The sequence below is a fragment of the Typopeltis vanoorti genome, chromosome 22, assembly GCF_054136105.1.
Source record: "Typopeltis vanoorti isolate ZY-2024b chromosome 22, IOZ_Tvanoo_1.0, whole genome shotgun sequence".
NCBI lineage: Eukaryota > Metazoa > Arthropoda > Arachnida > Uropygi > Thelyphonidae > Typopeltis > Typopeltis vanoorti.
In genome coordinates this window covers 72,290,796-72,315,647 of record NC_143570.1, presented here as the reverse complement: position 1 = coordinate 72,315,647, position 24,852 = coordinate 72,290,796, and the positions used below count along the sequence as shown (strand labels likewise).

Sequence of the window (24,852 nt, the reverse complement as noted above, 5' to 3'; positions counted from 1 at the left end):
AGAGAAGTGTGTGTTAATACATGTAACTTACGGAAAAATATAATTAATTATAAATATGTCAAATTTATCCCGAACACCCTGTAGATCCTTATTATATTCCCGCAACTTTTCAACTATTTGTCTAAGCTTGTTTTCCACAATTCTTAGCAGTGGCGGCCCGTACATATGCACTGCAACACTGCAGCACCCCCAAGGAAAAAATGAAAAATTTAAATTTTATTTGTGTTTATAAATAATAACAATGCTCACAACATTATATAAATGCAATACAACATGTTAAGGGTTACAGCTTATGTTTTGACATTGATTGAATAATTAGCAATTGAAATTGTTCGATTAACGCTTTAGATTACAAAACAGATGCACTGCGATCTAACGCTGATATTCGTTTGCACTTGTCATTGCACGTTACGTCATTGAGAAACTGCTCAAACAGCAGTATATTTTTAGTATCTTTATGCATGTTATTTCTGTGAGATATGAAACATTTATTATTGGTGCATGTGCGTGGTGAACTATTTTTTGTAAATCTTAATTTATTTTGTTAAAATAACATATTTATTTATTATAGATACAAGGCTGAATTATGACGAGTGTCACTGTTGAAAATATGAAAAGTATTATATTTTTCAATTATTGTTACACGAAACAAATGCACTGCGATCTAACGCCGATATTTGTTTGCGCTTGTCATTGCTACGAAACTTTTATTATTGGTGTTTGTTCGTGGTGAGGATGAAATATTTTTAATATGTAAATTTATTTATTAATAAATTCATTACTGATTAGAATTTTTTTTTTTTTAATATGCAGCACCCCACTTAAAATTTTCACCGGCCACCACCAATTCTTAGTCCTTGAACATTAGTAAGGAAATTCCTATGTAATGCTTACATTCAAACTTTACTCTACTCTAGTCATACAGAATTTGATCTTCTCACTATACCTTCTTGAATCATGCAGTGCAGCCACTGTATAAACCTTCTACACTTCCATATTTTAGCACATCTCTTTGAATATCATTATTCTGGCTACCTTTATCAAGCTTTTGCTGACTTTTTCTACCTCAAGTAGAAAAAGCCATCAAAAACTTGAAATATAAAGTATTACTAGGTATTTTGGATAGCAATTATGTTATTTTACTACTTTAGCACTCTTTCAAATAGATAACCTGTTTTCCCAGCATCAATTTGCTATAGCTTCTGCAACCTCTCAGGTGTGGGAGTGATATAAAATAAATTACTCCAGACATCCACATTTGTCTGCTTAATATTTATATATTTATTTCCTATTGTATTCTTAAAACATCCCAGACCAAGCTCACTACCTAACATCGCACCCATCACATGTGAATTTTATTCTCACACATTTAACTTGAAATGTTTTGAGATCTCTGTAACCTATCTTATGCTGCAATAATGGCACTGGTAATGATCCAGAAATTTTGCAAGAAATACAGTTTACATAAGCGATGTCCACCGAACGTGTTATGTCCCCCATTGCAAGTTTCGTTAAGTTACTGAATAAAATAACTATACACAATCATCATCATCAAATTCCTGCCATGTATTCTCAAGGGGTGTACAGGATATGATAGTACTACATGAAAAATTTACATCATTACTAACTTCCTATCTACAATTTTCCTCCAAACAGTCTGTTACTTGTTAAGACTCCAACATTATCAGATCTTATATTTCTATCATCTAAGGCACTTTGTACCATATTAATCCACCTACATCTTGGTCTTCCTCTGGGTCATTTTCCAACCTGGCAGAGAACACTTGTTTTGCTAATCTTTCCTTGCCCATTCTGTTTAAGTGACCATACCACCTGAGATTAGCTCTGCTAACACATTCCTGGATGCTGACAATGTCAAGTTCTTTCCTAATATCCTCGTTTTTAATATGATATTGCCATTGATGCCATCTGTTCACGCCTCTATGTTTTCTTCTTTTCCATCACTGCCTCTTTAACTTTCTGTGTCCACCATGGAGTTCTGATTTTTCTATCCTTGCAGACAACCTCACCATATGCCTCTCTGGTGGAATCAATCACGGTTTTCTTCAAGGTTTGCCACTGAATCTCCAAGGTTTGGTTCTTGTTCTCAAACGCTTTCATTTCTTTTTCAATAATCTTTGTGTATCTTAGTCTACAGTTCACATCTGAGAGCTGCTCAACTTTTATTCACTTTAAAACTTTCTTACATGTTATTCTTTTCAATATGAAATTCAATTTTATCCTGCTCAGAACTAAACAGTGATCGTTTCCAATTTCAAATCCTCTGTACACTCTGGTGTCCTGCACCAGGGAGAAAACATCACTATCAACAATCACATAGTCAATGAGACTTTTCTTATTCCTTGCCTCTTCTCTCCATGTGAATTTGTGTACATTTTTATGTTGGAACATGGTGTTAGTAATAACCAGTTCATGTCCTGAACAGAAATCCAACAGGTATTTGCCATTATTATTAGCTTTGCTCTTTTCTCCAAATTTTCCCAAAACAATCACTTCCTACTCTGCTATTTAGATCCCCAACAAGGACGAACTTTTCCTTTTTTATTGTTTCAGTAGCTTTCTCTAGAGCCTCAAAAAATTCCTCCACTTCTACCTGAGTAGTAGAGCCTTCTGTGGGACCATAAGCACAAATAAGTCTCATTGTCCAGTTCCCCATTCTGATATTTGTCCGCAATACTCTAATTGAGACTGCCTGCCACTAAATATGGAAGCAATAGTATTCAACACTAAATATGGGGCTAATCTTCAAGAAGATTAGCCCCATATTTAGTGTTGAATACTATGGCTACCCCTTTCTTTTCCTTGATTGTCATTGCCTGAATATAAACATTTTGTATTTATTGCTCATTTCAAAAACTGGTGAAAGATCTCACCAGTTTTTGTCTTTTTTTTGTTTCAGTCACCCCTATTATGTCAATCTGGTACTTATCTAATTCCTCAGCTAGCTCCATTTCTTTGCCATTCAAGCTTCTTATGTTGATAGTACAGATCTGTAACTCTGGTGATGTTGAGTTGGGGTGTGTGCTTTGAGATTTGTTCAGAACTATACACAAAACAAATATAATCAAAAAAATTGGTTGAAAATAGTTTAAAAAAATTCTATTAGTGATTTGAATGGCTGAAAGAATGAACAGACGCAAACATAAAAATAAACAACTAGCAAAAGAAAAGAGTAAGAGAGTTAAGATAGTGAGTCTGTTGCCATGGTATGATAGAGTAGGGTTGAGAAGGGGGGATCATAATAGCGAATAACTTGATGTGTAAGTTATGCAGAACGAGTGGTGTGGAGTTTGTGGATGTGTAAAGTGAATTTGACAGGCCAAAGCACTTATAAAAGAAGGATGGTTTGCATCTGAATGGATTTGGTATTCGGAGACTGGAAAAATTGTTGTTGAATGAAGTGGAAGTGGACGTGCAGAATCAGGGAAACTAGAGCTTTGGGGGGAAGGGGCTTGTTGAGTGGATATGCAAATGTCAGTGAGGCAGTTGAGTGTTGTTATACCCTGATAAGTTGGAACATAAAATATTTCATCTTATCATTGTATAACAGAGGGAACACACAATAAGAAACATTATACCATGCTTGCCTCTGAGTATTAAAATAATGCATTGTAAATATATCCAATATTTCATACTATGAGAAAACAAATAAGTATGCATTTTGTACCACTCACAAATTAGTTAACTAATAATGGAAGCGTAGACCTGTAGCAAAGTTTAATAGAGCATTGTGTACTAAGAGATATAGAATGTTAGCACAAGTTCAAGATGGGGGGGGAGGTTTAGTCCAAAGGTCACTGAGCAGCAATGCGAAGGAGTGGTTCGTCCCAAGCAATCGCATGCCGTCAGCGCACGCAGAGAGAGCTGGATGGCGTGACGTGAGCCCACGTGAGTGCATTGGGTGGACATCACGGAATGCGAGAATCGCCGAGAAAGAAAGGTAAAAATATAAGGGTCTAGCCCCCCCCCCCTCAAAAAAGGCTTTTTGTTCCTGGATCTCCTAGTGTTCATCTCGTGGAGTCGTGAGCAGGTGAAGGGTGGCAGTGCCTCCATTCCGGAGGGTTTCGATAGAGGCAGTGGCGGAACTAGACGTAGTATCTCTGTGGAAGGAATAAGCTCGGCTGTCCATAGAAAGCCAGATTGGACACATGGACATTTCGTCTAGGGAGAGGCAGATTCTGGTAGACCTTTGACACGACGCAGAACCAAGGATAGATAAGTAGACTTTATTTGTATTTTGCTGATTGTGAATGAAAGATTTGTGCCACATTGTAAAAACAGAGGAAGAAACATTAATGATATTAATTAGGACTGAACTGCAGTGATCTAGAGAGGGTTACCTTAAATCCCTTTTGAGTATACTTATATTACAATAATATAAGTATACTCAAACTGATTAAACTGTAAATCTCTGAAGTAAGATTTCTTAATTTTTCCCTTAAATACCTTAATCATGCATGATTATCACAATAACTCTCTAATTTCTTTAGTATTTCAATAAAAACCACACAAGATAGCATTTATATCTTTTACAATCCCTTCATTGAAAGCAATTCCTTACTTTAAACATATTCTTAACCTCCTAGAACATATTATGTAACTCTATCATAATAGGAGACAATAAGATTTTAAGGTAACCCTCTCTAGATCACTGCAGTTCAGTCCTAATTAATATCATTAATGTTTCTTCCTCTGTTTTTACAATGTGGCACAAATCTTTCATTCACAATCAGCAAAATACAAATAAAGTCTACTTATCTATCCTTGGTTCTGTGTCGTGTCAAAGGTCTACCGGAATCTGCCTCTCCTTAGACAAAATGTCCACGTTCTCCAATCTGGCTTTCTATGGACGGCCGGGCTTATTCCTTCCGTGGAGATACTACATCTAGTTCTGCCGCTGCCTCTATCAAAACCCTACGGAATGGAGCCACTGCCACCTTTCACCTGCTCACGACTCCGCGAGATGAACACCAGGAGATCCTGGAACAAAAAGCCTTTTTTCAGGGGTGCTAGATCCTTATATTTTTACCTTTCTTTCTCAGCAATTCTTGCATTCCGTGATGTCCACCCAATGCATTCACGTGGGCTCACGTCACAGCGTCCAGCTTTCTCCACTATATCCCATGTACGCTGATGGCACGCAATTGCTTGGGCGAAGAATGTGTATAATATGCCTGAATTAGTACCAATGGTAACAAACCAGAATGGGATAGTCCTTTATAAGGTGTCAAGATAGGGGTGGGCCAAGGGGGCTTTTGCACTTTACGTACACTAATGCCAGGAGCATTAGGAACAAGCAGGAGGAATTTTTGGCCTTGATTGGCTCATCCCAGCTAAAGGTTATTGGCATTGGTCAGACATGGCTTACAGAAGATGACATAGTTAGTGGGATAGAATGTGAAGGGTATAGCGTATTCAGGAAGGATAGAGAGAAAAGAATGGGGGAGAAGTGTTACTGATGATAGCCAATGAACTGCAGCCAAAGAGAGTAAAAGTTCAACTGCAGGACAGTGAAAATAGCACATTTGAGGCTATACGGTGTGAGACTGGGCCAGCAGAACAAAATATACAGTTGGATGCTGCTATAGACCAGGGTATGGAAAAGATGATGAGATAGTATGCATTGCCAAATAGACTGAATGGGTGGAGGACCGGTAATTATTATGGGGAATTTCAACTATGGTAACAGTGATTGGAGGGAGAAGAGGACACATGAGAGGAAGATAATGGATTTTATGCAGTTACTAAGGGATAATTACCTGAGACAGCATGTAATGGAATATAATATACTAGGGGTTCGAGAGGGCTCGATCTAGTAATTGCATCTGAGAATTTGCCTATAACGAATATGACAACGTTGCCCCAATTGGTGAGAGTGATCATACGGTCTTGACCTGTGAGTTGCCTAAATGTGTGGAATTTTCAGTTAAGACATGATATGTGTGGAATTACCAGACTGGTGAGTATGACAAGCTTCGGATATTGCTTGGAATCTGTACCATGACATGCAAAACTGCAAGGGTAAAACTCCTGGATGTTGATAGGGCATGGGAAGTGGTAAAGGAGTGTTTGAGGAGAGGTAATGGCTGACTGCATACCTAGAGTCAGGAGAGTAAATCAAGTGGGAGTTAAATGGATGAATAACACCTGGAGCTGCAAAAAAAAGAAACAATTGTGGAGGGAATTTTAAGGAGAAAGGTGACCTGCAGGCACACGAACAGTACAAGGTACATGTCAAAAGGGTAACTAGTGCGGTAAGATAAAAGCAGATTATGAAAGGAAGTTAGCAACACGGGCTAAAGAGAATCCCAAACAATTCTTTCAATATGCTGCAAGTAAAAGAAAAAATGTATAAGGCAGAATGATTTTAAGGAATACCGATGGTGGGAAGGTAACTGAATCAGTCAAAATAGTAGAATTACTAAATGAACACTTTGCAAGAGTATATCATCCAGGCAGTAATGTTGCAAGAATGAGGGAACCGATGGCTCATATGGGAACTGAGGTGAATGAAATAGAGGTAAATAGCATATTACAGAACCTTAATGTGAATACATTTGTGGGAATGGATGGTATACCAGCTCAAGTCTTACATGAAGTGGCAAAGGAACTGTCAGTGCCCCTGACCATAAGTCTAAGCTCTGGGTTAGTCCTGAGGGGGTGGAAAAAAAGGGAAAATAGTTCCATTGCATAAAGGAGGCTCCAAGACTGTTGTAGCAATTTATTGACCGATCAGCATATCAGGAGTTGTTTTCAAAGTATGGGAGAAGTTGGTCAAGAGCAAAATACAGGAATAGATAGATGGAAATGGGATAATGTGTGTGTGGGGGGGGGACATGATTTTGTGAAGGGTAGATCATGCCTCAGTAACTTGCTTACGTTTTATAATACAGTGACGGCTGAATTGGATAAAGGTAATGGGTTTACAGTGATACTGCTGGACTCTGCAAAGGCCTTTGACAGGATATGGAATCCTAATCAGTAAACTGCAGCATATGGAGATGGATAGGAGGGTGGTTGATGGAGAGATATCAGAGAGTAGTTTATTTAGGAGTAGAGTCCAAAAGAAGGCCTGTGAGTAGTGGTGAGCCACAGGGTTCTGTTCTTGGACTACTGCTATTTAACTTGTTCATTAATCATATAGGAAAGGATCTGAGAGGAACTGTTCAATTATTTGCTGATGATGCAAAGTTGGGTAGAGCAATAGTTAATACAGAAGATGTCAAAATTTTGCAGGATGATTTGGATAGATTGGCAGACTGGGCTAAGGAGAATGGATGTTAGTTTAATGTGGCAAAGTAAGGTTATGCATTTTGAGGTGAAAAGATTATTGGCAGTGTACCACATTGGTGGAACTGTACTCCAGGAAATTGACGAAGCCAGAGACTTGGGAGTGTTAGAGGATAGGGAGTTGAAGTTTAGGGTACACAGCAAAAGTGGCTAAATCAGCTCATCAGATCACTTGGTTACTGAAGAATACTTTGACGAGCAAAGATAAGCAGGTTATTGTTCCTCTTTATAGAGCCTTGATAAATAAGACCCCCCATCTTGACTACTGTGCACAGATCTGGGTGCCAGGGTTTCTTGGTAATGGGGAGGAGGTAGAGAGGATCCAGAGGCGAGTGGCCAAGATGGTAGTTGGTCTATGGAAAGAACTTATGAGAACAGGTTGAAGATTTGTGGGTTACAGAAACTGGTTGATAGATAGAAAAGGGATGATATGATTGAGACATTCAAATTACTGAGGGGATTTAACAAGATTCATTGAGAGGAAATTTTTCACAACAGATGTGGTAGTGGGAGAACTAGAGGCCATCCATGGAAACTGAGCAAGAGTGTAGTTAGCAAGGGTGTTAGAACTAGATTTTTTACTTGGAAAGTGATGAATGAGTGGAATAAGATGCCAGAGTCTATTGTGGGTATCATGACTGTGAATGAGTTCAAAACAAAGTAGGATAGATACTGTGCAAATGCTGAATAGTTCTTGACATGGATGTTTGGGGCCTCCCTTGATGAGTCTAAGGACTCCTTGCAGTTGCTGTAATAATAATAATAACTTGTGAACATGCAATTAAACATCAGAAATGGCAGAAAACCTACTGAAGCCTTAATATATACCTTTGGCTCTTCATATATTTAGTAACTTAATATATACTTTTAAATCAAAACTATAGGACATTTTGGATAGTTAAAGATAACCCAGAAACCCTATTCTAGAGAGCAAAATCAAGTGATGAACTTGAATTCCATTGTGCTACTTCAGGCTTTGAAATAAACAGGATGGTCTCACATTATGACAAAAATCACCTACCACCTAAAATAGATAATACTGAGCTTCTACAAAAGAAAGATTGTAAAATGACCCTCATACAGCAAACATTGTTATAATAAACCCACTTGCTATAACTACTGAAAAATTCTGACAACTCCACAGACTAGTACAATGCTTGAATAAAATCAGAGATGAAAAAAAAAACATGCAACTATTTTAATGATGCAAATTTCTTTGCCTCTAATTTTATACAATTATGACAACTTAAATACCTATTCTTAGACATGTACAATGTATGCTATAATAAAATCACTGTACAAAATTATTCCTGTGGTCCCTTTGCATTTTGTATAATCAGAGTTAACAGCATTTTAAATGTAAATATTTACTGAAAATTAAGATATAGCAAGAACAAATATTGTGAATGGCAATTTGGAGGCTAAAGTTTTTATCTGGACTAAAGAAAGTTCAACATAAATTGTATTTGTAGCTGCATATATATATATATATATATATATATATATATATATCCAACAATACTTGAACTCTTACTGTATTTCTTGTGTAAATGTGGCTGTGTGCACAATCCCATCCCATAGAAAAAAAATACAAGGGTGTATTATCCTGATTTTGAGGTATCCAGGTGAATGGTCGCTTTTATTCCTGAAGCAGCCTTGTGAACAACAGGCTAAGGAATGTCCAATTTCAAACTTGTACAGGAATCAACTTCCTGTACAAGTAAAAAATTACTTGTGAATTTGTTCAATAGTTACTCGTTCTCAGGCACAGACCCACAATTCTCAATACCGTCATTGCTTTATAAGGAATAATGCCACTGCCTGACACCTACTGATAGAATGTAAGGTGTTCATATTTATAAATTTAGGGACACGAAAACACACGTGTTGAACAGATTATTTTATTAATTACTAATAAAATAAAACTTTACGTTTCAACCCCTGTATCGAGGTCATCATCGGAAGGATACAAGCGTATAAGGAACCAAGCTACATGCTCTAGCTCTGTATACCGGTAAACTAAATCTTCGTAGTTAATTAATCCTTTTCCCTAGCCTCACCTCTAGTGATTAAAAAAAATAAAAATAAAAATAATAATAATAAATAAATAAATAAATAAATAAATACAACTACAATAAACTGCTAAAGTCCTCATGTATTAATATTCTTCTGGATTTGTACAGTTCTGATTGTTATAATATGATTTGTTTCAGTTGCTGTTGAATGTTACAGGGATCAAAATGTAAAGTTTTATTTTATTAGTAATTAATAATATAATCTGTTCAACACGTGTGTTTTTGTGTCCCTAAATTTATAAATATGAATGCTGATCACCGAACCGTAAAAGAAAGAAGAATGTAAAGTGTGCTTAAGCACACTTTACATTCTATCAGTAGGTGTCAGGCAGTGGTTTTAATCCTTATAAAGCAATGACAGTACACATGGAAAACATTTTATGTACAAGTTTCCAGTCTAATACTCAAAGCAGGCACTAATGTAATATTTCTCACATTAACACTGCTCCCCCCCCCTTTTTTTTTGTCTAGTTATAACCTGTAAATTTGTGAGCACTAAATTAATTTGCTTAAATCTGCGTAGCTGCAAAAATCCATCACTGTTTGCATGAGTTAAAGAGACTCTACTGTCTAGACAGTAGACACTAAACATATATGCCACTGCAACTTTGATGTCAGTATCAGTCTGCCCACAGTGTGCAAGCTAAAAGTAACAAATTAGAGTGTATTAAGTTGCAATGGGTTAGAGTAATACTGGAATGGAGACAGTGGAGAAATTAAATGAAATAAGTGACAAGTATGATTTATCACAGAATTTGTTTTTACAGTATGTTCAAAAATTATTCACTGTAAATTAGAAATTCTGAAAGCAAAATTTTAGGCGCACAGTTACTAGGCATGTGCACTCCTTTTTTGACCAATATGCATGCATGTGCACAGCTTAAAGGGAACACTGATTGTGGGTAACTATCAACAATTTGGTTTGACACATATTTGCATTTAAAATAGCAGCATTCTTTTGCACAAACCCTGCATACAATAAATGGTAAGAAGCTTCTCTCTGAGGCTAAAAAAAAAGTTCATGGATGAACACAGCTCAAACCAAAGGGAGGGGGGGGGGTTATACCCCTGCAGAAAGAAGAACACTGGAATACAAAGACTAAAGGTTGACAATAAAGGAAGTAGATGAACTTTTGGAAGAAAATGATAAATTAGTAACTGACCAAATTTGCATATGAGTAGCTTAAAAAGGAGAATACTAACTGGCACATGACATATATGTCAGTTGTCAATTCCCATTCCAGAGATAGCATGAGGAGATTATATGTAATAAAAAAAAGATAGTCTTTTTATGATAAGATGAATATAAGGATATGAAACCAATAAAATGTAAATTTCATGAGGGGAAAATGCTAAAACCACCACTGTAGCGATACCTTCAGAAGGTTAGTGGTTTCCTTCATTTTTCTCCAACCACATCTGAGCGTATCACAACTACACAGCTTTTCATTTATCAGTCATGTGTCTTTACATCCCATAATACTAGACAAAGCACAGGGTTATGAAGAATGGAACCAAATGAAGGAAACCACTAACTTTCTAACCATAATTCCAGAGAAAAAATATGATTTGGCTGCCATAACAATAAACTGTGCTGTCAGTTACATTCAGTATTATACTTCAATATAGGTCGCATCATTATGACTGATGTTTCACAATTAATGGTACTTTAATGATATTACACTGCAATATTATACAGAATTTTAACTTACTTGGTCTTGTTGGTGGTGCTGCAATGGTAACTGTTTGAGAAGGCGGCTGTAATAAAGGTGACGTCTGAGACAATCCTTTTGCTGAAACAACGGTAAGAGTAGAATGGGTACCCACAGTGCTTGTAGTTATTGCTGCAGAATGTGTCAAAGTTGGTAGAGACGGAGACTGTGTTTGAGGAACTCGCTGTGATGAGGTAACAGATGGTGCTTGTGTCACTGTAACTGGATTGGGAGTTGTCAGTGTTACAATAGAAGTATGAGACGGGACACGAGAATTACTAGAAACAGAAGAATGTGGCAACAGTTCAGATCCTGTAGGTGTAGTGACAACTGATGGCCCCTGTTGTGGTGGGTGTGTCTGAACAGTAACAGTAGTAGTTGAAGCAGTAGTAGCAACAGCAGTAGTAGTAACAACAGTCTTAATAAAACCTTTTTCTGCCACCTAAGTGGGGAAAAAAAAAAAAAATCATTTTAATAATATGCTACACTTATTATGACAAAACATGAAGTTCACTATAAATCCTATTTATTATTATTGTCGTTATTATTATTATTATACAGTATCTCTATGGAATCCAGAGATTCATCATATAAGACCAAGGTAACATTTAAACACACAAAACATATCATGCCTCTCCTTAAAATCATTCATTTTCTGTCAGGGCACTCACACTAATTCTGGCAATCCATTCCACTTGCTTACCACTTTCCATGCAAAAAATCTAGTCTGCACACCCTTATTAACCAAGGATCACCCTAGTTCTATTTTTTAATATTAATTTCCTGTAAAAAAAAAAATTATGAGATTACACTGAAAAATATTTTCCAAAACTGCTTTTATTTTAAATATTTAGCATTACAGACATTTTAGAATGAAGAGTAAAGATGAAGCCTTAAACTTATCTGCAATATGACTCCCAATATTTTTTATTGAAGGGTATGTTGTCATCAATCATACAAAATTCATCAACAGTTAACATTATCATTTGGAGAACTACCTGGCCAATATCAATAACAATAAGTATGGATTCCACCACTCAAAATCCACAGCAGATTTTCTTGCCTACAATACCCACTTTTGGACATGTGATATATAAAGGTTTGCAAAAACGTGTACTGTTGCACTTGAGATTTTTGAGCTATTTGAGAGGGTCTGGAACAGAGGTCATCTTAGAAAACCACCATCTTCTCATATGACTTCCAATCCTTTGTAGTCTATAGTTTTGCTAATAATAGCACTCTCCATTCCTCCAACTCATATGACAAACTTTGAAGTGCTCAAACATCCATGCATCAAGATCTTCTGTGACCAATGCACTAAGCAATGATCTCGGTGCCATATTTTAATGTGCGATGACAACCTAGTCACTGTCAATGCTTCTAAAGCACATTATTTTTTTTCCCTCTTGCAAACGAAGACTTAGTTCTTTTTTCCTTTACCAATGTTAACACACAGTTCAATAGCCAGGATCTATACTTGGACTGACCCATTCAGCCTTTTAAGACAACAAAAATTAAAATAAAATAAAATAAATATTTAAATATATAAATAAAAAAATCTCATGGTTGCTCTCTCAAGATGACGTGTTTCATCAGTCCTGATGTTAACACTGAACAAGTTCGAAATACATACATTTTAGTATATTGCTATGATGTTTGTGGTGGTAAAACAATAAATTCCTACAGTAAATACAAACTTGACTCTTTTTAGAATCAGAAGCATATTTAAAAAACTAGCTTAATCTAAATAAAGATGGTTGTGTTAAACTTCCCAAGATTTGGAAAACTTTAATTCTTAGGTCTCCAAGCCCATCAACTATGCCAACTGACACCACCATAGAGGACAACCTCACAGGACTTCAGTCTTTATAATCTAATTTCCTTTCTTCCACTTATTGTTTCTTGTGTGTATTATTACAATTTTAACATTGTATTCCTGAAGATGTCTTTGTGACAGAGACAAAATATTGAAATTATTAAACCTGCTGTTTAATTATTTCTCTTTGTGCTGTAGTTATTTCATTAAATTCTATCATGAGTGTACAAGATATAATAATAGTACTAACATAAAAAAATGTACATTATTACTTACTATCAACTATATTTTCCTCCAACTTAATCAGTTATCTGTCATCATCAACTTCCTATCATGCACCCTCAAGGGGTGTACAGGATATGATAGTATTAAATGAAAAACTTATTATTACTAACTTCCTATCCATATTTTCTCTCCAAATCTATCTAACAGATAAGTTTAGGTGTGGACAGTTATTCATGACTGATTTTTAGCGGTATAACAACACCAAACAAACTATTTTATAAAAAGATATTTTATTAACTGCTTATCTTTCACTGAATTTCAAATCCGCATCATCATCAGAGCACAACACAACATGTATACACAACAGTGTGTACAATTGTAATGGGCAAAAGATCTAAAGTCCTATTTTTTCACCCTCTAATGTTGTAAAGAAACAATTGCAGCTATGTAGGAGCCAAATGTTTGGCAAATTAATGCAACCATATTTCTTCAGGTTAGGAGAATTCTTCATAGCAATGGCTGACTCAAAAAATAACCTTTTAGATCTGCAACGACTTCTAAATTGCACATTCATTTTCTTCCTTCTAATCCTGTGTGAAAGGGTGGCCAAAGCATGGCCTGCCAGTCCTGACTTGACATAATAATAGTAGTGAATGTATTTTTTATGTTCTTCCAAGCAGATGCTAACAGATCTTCCTGTCTCCACATAGAAGGCCAAGTCACAGGGAACTTCGTACACTCCAGGCTGTGATAGAGGATGAAGTTTATCCTTAGGCAAGCGGATCAGTGTTGCAAGTTCAACTTGAGGTTTGAATGTGGTGCAAAGGCCATGTTTCATCAGTAATTTGGCTATTTTTTTTTATGTACCTTTGACATAGGAAATAGAAATGGTAATGTTGTGTTGCTGTGTATTAGGAGAGAGAGAGGGGTAATGGGACTATGCAATGTTTTATCTATTTTGTAGGAACTTTAGCCATTGGCCAAGAATGTATACATAGATATTTGAGTTCTGTGGACATTTGTTCTAACTTTATCATTAGAACAAATGTTTCTGGCTCTGTGTGTGTGTTGGTTTTCTGTAAATGGAAAAAGATAGTGATCCATCTGAAAGGCAGTTGACTAAAGTGTCCAGAAAAGGTATTCCTGGCCAAAAGAAATCATCAAAAAAATAAAACCAGCTCATGTTAAACCATCCTGCATTTATGGATTACTAAAAATCCACAAATCTATTATCCCCTATGTCTCAGTGAATAGCATAGATAGTCCCACGTATAAACTTGCCCAACAGTTAGCCAAGTTTCTTGTCCCCCCTTACTGACAACTCCTCTACTTTTATAAAAAATTCAGTCCATTTCAAATCACTAGTTAAAAATCATATCCTTAAAAATTCAGACATAATCGTTAGTTTTGATGTCACCTCTTTATTTATCAGTGTACCACTTATAGACACTCTTGATTTGATCAAGTTTTAATTCCCCCCCACCCGATTTCTTTGAATTATTCAAGTTTACTATGTATGCAGGTTACTTTACATAGGGAAGAAAAATCTACAAACAAATTAATTGTACTGCTATGGGTTTCTCTCCCATTCCGTGTTTCCCCGCCACATATATACAAGAGTTTGGCTAATTGGTTGTTGAACCTATAGTACCATATATGGGTAGTGGGTTGAGAAAGGAGAAACTTGTTGACATTCGATTTAAAAGCCTGTATATCGTAATCCTTGGGAAATACATCAGGTGGAAGACTGTTCCACAGTACAGCAGTAGCAGGGATGAAGAAGAAGGAAAATAAACTTTTTCAGTAGGTTTCAAGGTATACAGTGAATAGATATTGGGCAGCAGCTGTAAGTGTTCCAATGGTCTTAGTACAGAGTGGGAGGGGAGTGACCACAACACCTGATAGTTCTAATAACACATTTCTGGACGATAACAATGTTAAATACTTTCTTCATATCCTTATTTTTAATATTTGATTTGGGTCATCTGTTCATGACCCAAATCTTTCTCAGGACTCTCATATCTATGGTTACTAGTCTTTGGTCAAGTGGTTTATTTCTAACCCAGCTCTCAGATCAATAAGTTAAAATTGGTTTCAACACTGTTTTGTATTAAGCTAATTTAGTGTTTTGACTAATTTCTCTCTTATTCCATATAAATGTATTCAGCTGACTTCCTACCATTCCTGACTTCCTAACCATCATACCAAATGTATTACAACAGTTATTCAACTGAGGGAATCTTGCAGGCTTGTACTGGATTTATTTAAAATTATAACATCACTGCATAAAGTAAAGATCTGAGATTAACATCTTCAATTTTGATATCAGGTTTAATACCACTTTCCTTCATAATGTGATCCATATAGATAATGAATAACATTAAATCATCTTCTTGTACTTCCTTCAAATCTAACTGTCCACTTACAATGCAAATAAAGACTAAGTATTGCTTGATATAATGTCCCATTGACACCATATAACTGCAGCGTATTGAATAGCTTCTCTCTTGGCACCTTGTCATATGCCTTTTCCAAATCGATAAAACCTAAATACAGATCTTTGTTATATTCCCATGATTTCTCAACTATCTGTCATAAAGTGAAAATCTGATCCAGACTTTTATTGTATTGGGCCTGAATTCAGCTTGTTCTTCATCAAGCTTCTCTTCCACAATCCTTCTCAACTATTTCTCAAGTATACTGGCATAAATCTTACCAGGAACACTCAATAGAAAAATATCTCTGTAATTCTCACATTCAATTTATTTCCCTTTTTATATATAGGTCTATGAAAGCTCTACTCCAATCATCTGGAATTTGTCCCTCTGTCCAGGCCTTCTGAACTATGCAGTGCAGCCACTGTAAGACTTTTATACCTCTATACTTGAGCATTTCTGGTGGAATATCATCTACTCCAGCTGCCTTTCCACATTTCAGGCTTTTGATGGCTACTTCAAGTATGGATATATATATATATATATATATATTTATTTATTCCTGATTGCATGCCTGGTCAATGTTTTTACCACTGTGCTGTCATTACTGCTTGTTTCATTTAGCAGTCTTTCAAAGTAATTACTCCATACTTCAAGGATATCTTTTTTCTCCAGTTTTAATATCACCTTTATCATCTCTAATTCCTTTTACAGCAGTCTTTCCTCCATTTCTGAGCTTTTTCAACAACCTCCAGAATATCTTGCCACCTTCTTGATATTTATTTTCTATGTTCTTACCAAAGTCTTCCCATGACTTTTGTTTAGCTAGTTCACACAGAGGTTAGCTTTCTTACATTTGTCTCTGTATTCTCTAAGAGTACAAACTGACTTATTTGCCAGGAACTTTTGATATGCTTTCTTCTTTTCCTTCACTGCCTCTTTAATTTCCTGTGTTCACCACGGAGTTCTGATTTTTCTATCCTTGCACAACAACCTCATCATATACTTCTTCGGCTAAATCAATGTTTTCTTCAGGGCGTTCCACTGAATCTGCAATGATTATTTCCTGTTCTCAAACTCTTTCATTTTTCCTTGAACTAAAAATGTTTGTCTACTTAGTCTACAGTTCACATCTGAGAGCTGCTCAACTTTTATTCACTTTAAAACTTTTTTATGCTTTAGAAAAGAAAATTCCTGCACAGATCTCACATTTACACTCAAACAAATTATAGAAAAAAGAATAGAATTTAATCTGCCAGCATATATGGTTTTCCTGGATTATGAGAGAGCATATGATCAAATCAATGGAACAAAATTAATCAATATACTGTATGAATTTAAAGCTCCACCTCAAACCACAAAAACAATAGCAAATATAATGGAAGAAAGCTATATTAAAATTAATAATGAAACAACCAAAAAAAAAAATAATAAAACCAATAGAAGTCTCATTCAAGGGAGTGGATTATCACCAATCCTCTTCAATATATATATATATATATATATATATATATATGGAAAAAATTTCAAGAGAATGGAGGAAAACCAAAATCATAGGAATTAAAATAGGCAATGAAGAATTAACCAGCCTTCTGTATGCTGACAATCAAGTTTATTTTGGGGGAAAATGAAGACCAATTACAGAAAAATTTACACATATTGAACAAAAAAATAGAACAGTATGATATGAAAATCTCAATAAATAAAACAAAATCAATAGCATTTCAAGTAAAGAAATTAAAAGATTCAAACTATGCATCCACAACAAAGTAACAGAACAAGTGAACAAATTTAAATATCTAGGAAACCACATAAGCCCTAATGGAGAAATCGACATTGCATATAAAAAGCAAAAATTCCTAGCAGTCACTGGAATTTTGAATAGACACTTCAGTAAACAGATGTCTAGAACAACCCAAATAAAACTATATAAAATAATAGCCAAACTATTTCTGAAATATGACACTGAAACATGGACTTGGGGAGAACGAGATAAAAGACAAGTAGAAGATGCAGAAATGAAGTTCCTAAGACCACTTGCAGGCTATAAAAGAATAGACAAGATAAGAAATGAAGAAATAAGAAAACAGTTATCCATAAGTAACATAACAGAAGATATCACAAACTATAGAAAGAACTGAAAAAACCACATAGAAAGAATGAATGAGGACAGATGGCCAAATATTGCTTGGAAATATAAACCAAAGGGACAGCAATCAAGAGGAAGACCCAGGGGGAGATGGGCAGAAGACTTTTTAAACCCTTGTAAACATTACAGGCAAACAACTGCCTAATACTGAAAGCCAAGAAGAACTTTCTTACATGTTCTCCTTTTCAATATGAAATTAAATTTTTTTCCTGTTCAAGACTAAATGGTAATCACTTCTAATCTCAAATCCTCTGTACAGTCTAGTGTCCTGCACCAGTGAGAAAATATAACTATCAACAATAATATAGTCAATCACACATTTCTTATTCCTTGCATCCTTCTCTTCATGTGAATTTGCGCACATTTTTATATTGGAACATTGTATTAGTATGAGGACTGTTCGATAAGTCCGTGCAAAGTCTAAGATAGCGCCACCAGTACATATCAAGGTTATTTTTAGTTGCTGGCAACTGTTGTAGGATCACACACTAAGTTTCAGTCAGATAGATCTATTACTCTGTGTTTGGCTCTCATGTGAATCAATCAACTACCGTGATTTGTGAAAAATGGATGAGAAAGAATTTTGTGTAGTAATTAAACATTACTTTCTGAAAGGCAAAACAGCTCAGGAAACCAAACCTAAGCTTGATAAACATTATGGTGAGTCTGCACCTTCGATTAGGATGGTTTAGTAACTTTCAAAGTGGGCATATGAGCACAAGTGACGCTGAACGTTCTGGACGCCCTGTTGAGGCCACTAATCCAGAAATTATTGAAAAAATCCATGATATGGTGATGGATGATAGAAGAGTGAAGGTGCATGAAATTGCTAAGGCTGTGGGCATCTCAAGTGACTGTACATATTTTACATGAACATTTACATATGAGAAAACTATCTGAAAGATGGGTGGCGCGTTTGCTCACACTGAATCAAAAGCTTCAACGTGCGAACTGTTGCAAAGGCAGTTTGAAGCTGTTTCAACGAATCCAGAGGAATTTTTGCATTATTTCGTAACAGTGGACGAAACATGGATTCATCGCTACCAGCCTGAGACCAAGGAACAGTCAAAACGATGGGTTGCAAGTGGGGAACCTGCACCAAAGAAAGTGAAAACCGTTCCTTCAGCAGGAAAGGTTATGGCCACCATCTTCTGGGATGCTCGTGGCATAATCTTCACAGACTTCTTGAAAAAGGGCAAAACAATTACTGGAGTGTATTATGCATCTTTGCTGGATCATTTAAATAATGAAATAAATGGAAAACGACTATATTTGGTCAAAAAGAAGATTCTTTTTCACCACGACAATGCACCCGCTCACTCTTCTGCAATTGTGACTTCAAAATTGTTCGATTTAAGCTACAAAGTCCTTTCACACCCCTATCCCCTACTCTCCAGATTTTGCTCCCTTAAACTACTATCTGTTTCCAAACAATGAAAAAATGGCTGGCAGCAAAGAGATTTTCATCAAACAATGAGTTGATTGCAGAAACACCTGCCTATTTTGAGGAGTTGGACAAATCATACTATATGGACTGGATCAAAAAACTCAAGCATCATTCGACTAAGTGTATAGACCTCAAAGGAGACTATGTAAGAAAATAAATATTTTTGTCCCAAAAAAATTGTTTTCTTCATTTTTGAACAGACTTATCGAACAACCCTCATAATAACAAGTCCATGTCCTGTGCAGAAATCCAACAGGTATTTGCCATTATTAGCTTTGCTCTTTTCTCCAAATTTTCCCAAAACATTTTTGTATGTCTGACAATCACTTCGTACTCTGCTATTTAGATCCCCAACAAGGACCAACTTTTCCTTTTTCATTGTGTCAGCTGCTTTTTCTAAAGACTCAAAAAAATTCCTCTACTTCTACCTAGTAGAACCTTCTGTGGGACCATAGGCACAAGTAAGTCTCATTGTCCAGTTCCCCATTCTGATATTTGTCCACATCACTCTACTTGATATTGCCTGTCACTCAAGAAGGTTATCCTTGTATTTAGTGTTGCACACTATAACTACTCCTCCTTTTCCCTAATTCTTATTGCCTGAATATAACATTTTGTATTTATTGCTTAGAAAGATCCCACCAGTTTCTGCCTTTTTTTGTTTCAGTTTCCCTTATGTCGATCTGGTACTTATCCAATTCCTCAGCCAGATCAATTTCTTTGCCTTCAGGCTTCTTATGTTGATAGTACTGATCTTGAACTCTGGTGATGTTGAGTTGGGGTGTGTTTTCAGGATTCGTTCTAGTAACTGACTTTTCACTGTTCGCCCTGGTTCCTGGCAAAAACATGGGCATTTGTTTAACCAGGCAACGCCCCAGCCAGCATGAACTTCTGAAATGTTGAAAAATCATTTTAAATTGTGGTTTAAGACAATAAGAATACTATTGGGTTGGCTAAATCACAAATTGTCAGCCCATCCTCATTCAATCAGTATCCAGGTTGATACCTAACGAAGTGCTACACGAGAAGGTGAAGATTGGACATTACGTCAGAAGCCCTGGTTCGTTCCCCATATTCCTTTAAAGGCTATGAAGATCTCCTCTCAGTTATACAGCTTTCACCCTTAAGCACCCCTCCCCAATCAAGACTGATATTATCAGATCTTATTTGTTTTCTAAAGTACTTTTATGTCATTCAAAATGCAAACCAGCCCCATGAACACATAGATCTCCAAAACTAACACACTTCCAGAAAAAACTTTAACCAATCTATTCTATCAGATTTTGGTTTTGAATACCTGCATGGTGAAATATGGGGATACATTTGAGCATAAATCAAGAAGGCACTTTTCACTGCATATCCGCCTAGATCTTGGTTTTCTGAGTCTTTTACCTGCTATCCTGGCAAAGAACACTCATTATAATAACCTTTCTGCTCCCTTCTGTTTACATGGCAATATCACCTGAGATTAGCTCTCCTAACACATTCCTGAGTGTGTGCTAACAATGTCAAGTTCTTTCCTAATATCATCTTCTTCAGCTTAGCCCACTTAAGAAGGGCTGCCGTTTTTAATGAGTCTCCTCCACATCATCCTGTCTTGAGCTATAACTACATCTAATTTCTTCATTCTCAGATCCTCCTCCTCCTCCACCAGTTTCCTCCATCTCCTCTTTGGCTGACCGTGCTTCCTCCTCCCCTGCACATCCATCTGCATGACCTTTCTTCTCACATACTCGTCCTCTATCCTCCCTCATCACATGACCAATCCCACCTTGCCTCCTGTATCTTTCTAACTTTCACCATTCCCCTTACATAGTCATTTCTCAGACGATTCTTTCCACACATCCACCTAAGCATTCTCATCTCTGCTACCTACTTCCATCCTGTTGATGTCATTTTTCCTCAGGGCCACAGTTTCCATAGCATACATCATAGATGGTCTCACCACTGTCCTGTAGATTTTTCCCTTTAGATTGAACGGCACCCTCTTATTGTATAGCACTCCAGCCATCTCTCTCTGCAGTTCCTATTCCTACATCCACCTTTTATCCTGCATCCCACTTCCTTCTCAGCCTCTCCATCCTCTTTCACTGTTGAACCAAAGTATCTGAAGTCACTAACCTTGCTGATCACATTTCCTTCGAGCTCTAGATCTAATTCTTGGCTGCCATCCCCCTTTTGCAGTACATGTACTCTGTCTTACTTCTGCTCAGCCTCATACTGCTCTCTTCCAGTACTCTCCTCCATCTTTCCAATTTACCTGAAACTTCTTTTGATTCTGCACACAGCACAATGTCATCTGCATACAACATTGAAAAAGGTGCGTCTTCTCTCACTTCTTCCATCACCACCTCCTCTACAACATTAAACAGGAACAGACTTAATGCTGACCAACTGTCACTTGAAAGCTTTCTGTCTCTCCCAGGCAGATCCGAACTCTTGTCTTCACATTTCTGTACATATCCTGCACCAACCTGACATATTTCTCCGGTACATTTTTCTCCCACAGACACCTCCAGCCCTCTTGTTCTGACACTCTATCGTATGCTTCCTCCAGATCAATAAACACAAGATGTAGCTCCAATTGTTTCTCTCAAAACTTTTCCATCATCTGCCATAACCGAAAAATAACATCCATCATTGATCAACCAGGCATGAAGAAAATTGCTTCTCTGCAATCCTTCCCCCCCCCTGCACCTTGTCTCCTGTACACATAAAATGTCCAGCTTCCTCATCATGTCTGCCACCTCCCTTCCAGTCATTCTTCCAACATTCAACGTTCTAACTTGCAACATTCTCTCTGCCTGCTGGGCTCGCTTCTTTAACTGCATCTGTCCCTGATACGGTAACCCTCGTCCACTTCTCGCAGCTGTGCATCGCCTAAGGGATGCAGTCTTGCCCTACTATTACTTTGACTCTTCTGACTCATTAGTTAGAGATCGCAGAGAAGTTTTATAACTGAATGCCCTTCCCGGTGTCAATCCTCACCATTTATCCACAGTTGTGAGATCTGCACCTATTAGGGCTAGCTTGTCCCCTTCGGTGGCTGCATAAGATGAAATGAAACAGCAAAATAGGAAAGATTCACCCCTAGCCCTCGTATACTCTAATAGCATTAGGGGGAAGGAGCAAGAAGAGAAGAAAGAAGAAAAGAAAAAAGGGGAGGGACCAGTCTAGAGATAATATAACAGATGTATATTACATGAAGTAAGGTATGCTCCAGCATCAGGTACCTTGGGTTTACCACACCCTTACTCACTAAAGTGAGCCCTTGAGGAAGTTCTTTCCTAATATCCTGGTTTTTAATATGATACTGCCATTGATGCTATCTGTTCACTTAATCTTTCTCAGCACTCTCATATCTGTGGTATATTATTATTCAATATTGTTGTATGATAGTTGTAATTGGTAGGCAGTGTTTGGTGTAGTTATAATTCTGTATTTATTATATGTCATTGTGTTTCTTGTGTGCAGTTTGAGCATGAGTAAAATGGTTCTCCAGATGTATAAGTTGTGGAAGGTGCAGGCTCATCTTCAGGGGATGAGGTAACAGCATGAGTAGACGTCTTTAAAAAGTGTAAATTTGGATATTATGTCTAACTTGGACTACACAGTTTTTTTTTCCCTGTATAATTGTAAACTATATATTAAGTTAATCCTTTATCCTAGTGTTAACAAACAAAGTTTGTGCCTGAAGTATCTTCAGAACTGGGGAAACTCATTGCAAAGATGGACTGACTGCTCATCACTTGCCTTAGTATCCCATAATGCAAAACACATCTCCTTGCGGACATGTATAATGCTATGCATTATGGGAAGGGTCACTACCCAGACCGGTTTCGACCTTTATTGAGGTCTCATCAGTGGGAGCCAGACCCAGAGGTGATACCAAGGTTGAAGTAATGCAGAAGTCATATTTCCATATACGAGTTGCCAAAAGTGTCACACCTTATTATTAAATTACTATACATTAGAGAAAGATGTTGGAGGTTTTTTCACTTGGTTAGACTATAAATTATACATTCTTTTATCCAAGTGTAAGCAAACAAAGTTTGTGCCTGAAGTATCTTCAGGACTGGGGCAACTCATGGCAAAGATGGACTGACTTCACATCACTTGCCTTAGTATCTCATAATGCAAAGCACATCTCCTTGCAGACATGTATAATGCTATGCATTATTGGAAGGGTCACTACCCAGACCAGTTTCAACCTTTATTGAGGTCTCTTCAGTGGGAGCCAGATCCAGAGGTGATACCAAGGTTGAAGCAATGCAGAAGTCATATTTCCATATACAAGTTGCCAAAAGGTGTCACAGCTTATTATTAAATTACCCTGGTTAAAGAAAGATGTTGGAAGTTTTCTTCACTTGGTTAGACTATAAATTATATATTTAGTTTAATCCTTTATCCAAGTGGCCACAAGTTGCCCCAGTCCTGAAGATACTTCAGGCACAAACTTTGTTTGCTTACACTTGGATAAAGGATTAAACTAAATATATAATTGTTTTTTCCTGTAGCAAGTAACTGAAGCATGCAACATTCTGCCTACTTTGCTAAATCTGTCTGTGTTGGGATCCATTTCCCCCTAAACAACTGAATGTCTAAATTTTTTTTGTGGGATTGGCTTCTTTCCATGTTCTACTTTTTTTTTTTTTTTTTTACAAGCTCTTCTTCCACTGCTTTCAACAAATGTTCTACATCTTCATTTTCAATCTCTAGCCCAAACTCTTGAGCTAGCAGCACCGTCTTATCACCAACCTTGTAAGGCTGCATGTTTGTCAAATTTTGTGATATATTTGCAATAGCTTCTTCCAAACACCATTTGTACATTTCATGCTGCAGCGACATTTTTATACAATAAAAGATAATATATTTCTTCCAAAAGGATTCGTGCCCTTAGAAGCAAAAGTGTTTCTTAAAAAATTGGCAGTAATAACACCATGCTCCACAGGATGCAGAAGAGGGATGGTATTCAGTGAATGTATTAAAGAGATGGCCATCTTAATGGTCATAAACTGAAGGTTTACTGTATAATTAATCCTCACTATAAACCAACTCCTAGTTGCTGTTGTGTGCCATCCAATTGTTTTCAACTCTTGGTGATCTTGTGTGCAAAGGCTCTTCATCCCACTCAGCATCTTATCCTTTTTTTCAGCAACTGTAAGTTCAAATTGGTAAGGTCTTTCAGTACACTCTACTCTTTTGTGGTCTTCCTCTTCTACTCATTCCCTCAATCTTCCTTAACATAATTGTCTTTTCCAATGATTGATCAGCTCATTTAACATGACCTAAATACATCAACTTCTGTTTAGTTATCATTGCCTCCTAGAAGTTTCTTTACACACTAAATTCTTCTTACTGATCACTATTGCAGTCAATGGGATTCTTAATAGTCTCCACTGTACCTATAATTCAAATAAATCAATTCGATTTCTATAATTCTTCTTAATAATCCAGCTTTCACATCCATATATCACTATTGGCAATAACACTGCTTTGACATTTCTAACTTTCATAGCCTTACTCATACCTCTGTCTTTCATAATTTTTGTCAGGTTTAACATAGCTTTTTTTCCCTATGATTATCCTTCTTTTAATTTCATCTTCATATTTACCATCATTTCTGACTCTGGACCACAATAAATCATAACTTTCAACCATTTCCATTTCATCTCCCTCTCT

General features: G+C 36.6%; 1 protein-coding gene across 4 annotated transcripts in view; it reads right to left on the bottom strand.

The window, feature by feature from the left end:
* Sap130 (Sin3A-associated protein 130) overlaps positions 1-24,852 on the bottom strand; it is a 474,798-nt gene that overhangs the window by 353,935 nt on the left and 96,011 nt on the right. For all 4 annotated transcript variants that reach the window (XM_090411834.1, XM_090411836.1, XM_090411835.1 and 1 more), the window contains exon 6: positions 11,099-11,540. In XM_090411834.1, the coding sequence (XP_090267960.1) occupies positions 11,099-11,540 (442 nt within the window). The remainder of the gene's footprint in view (positions 1-11,098; positions 11,541-24,852) is intronic.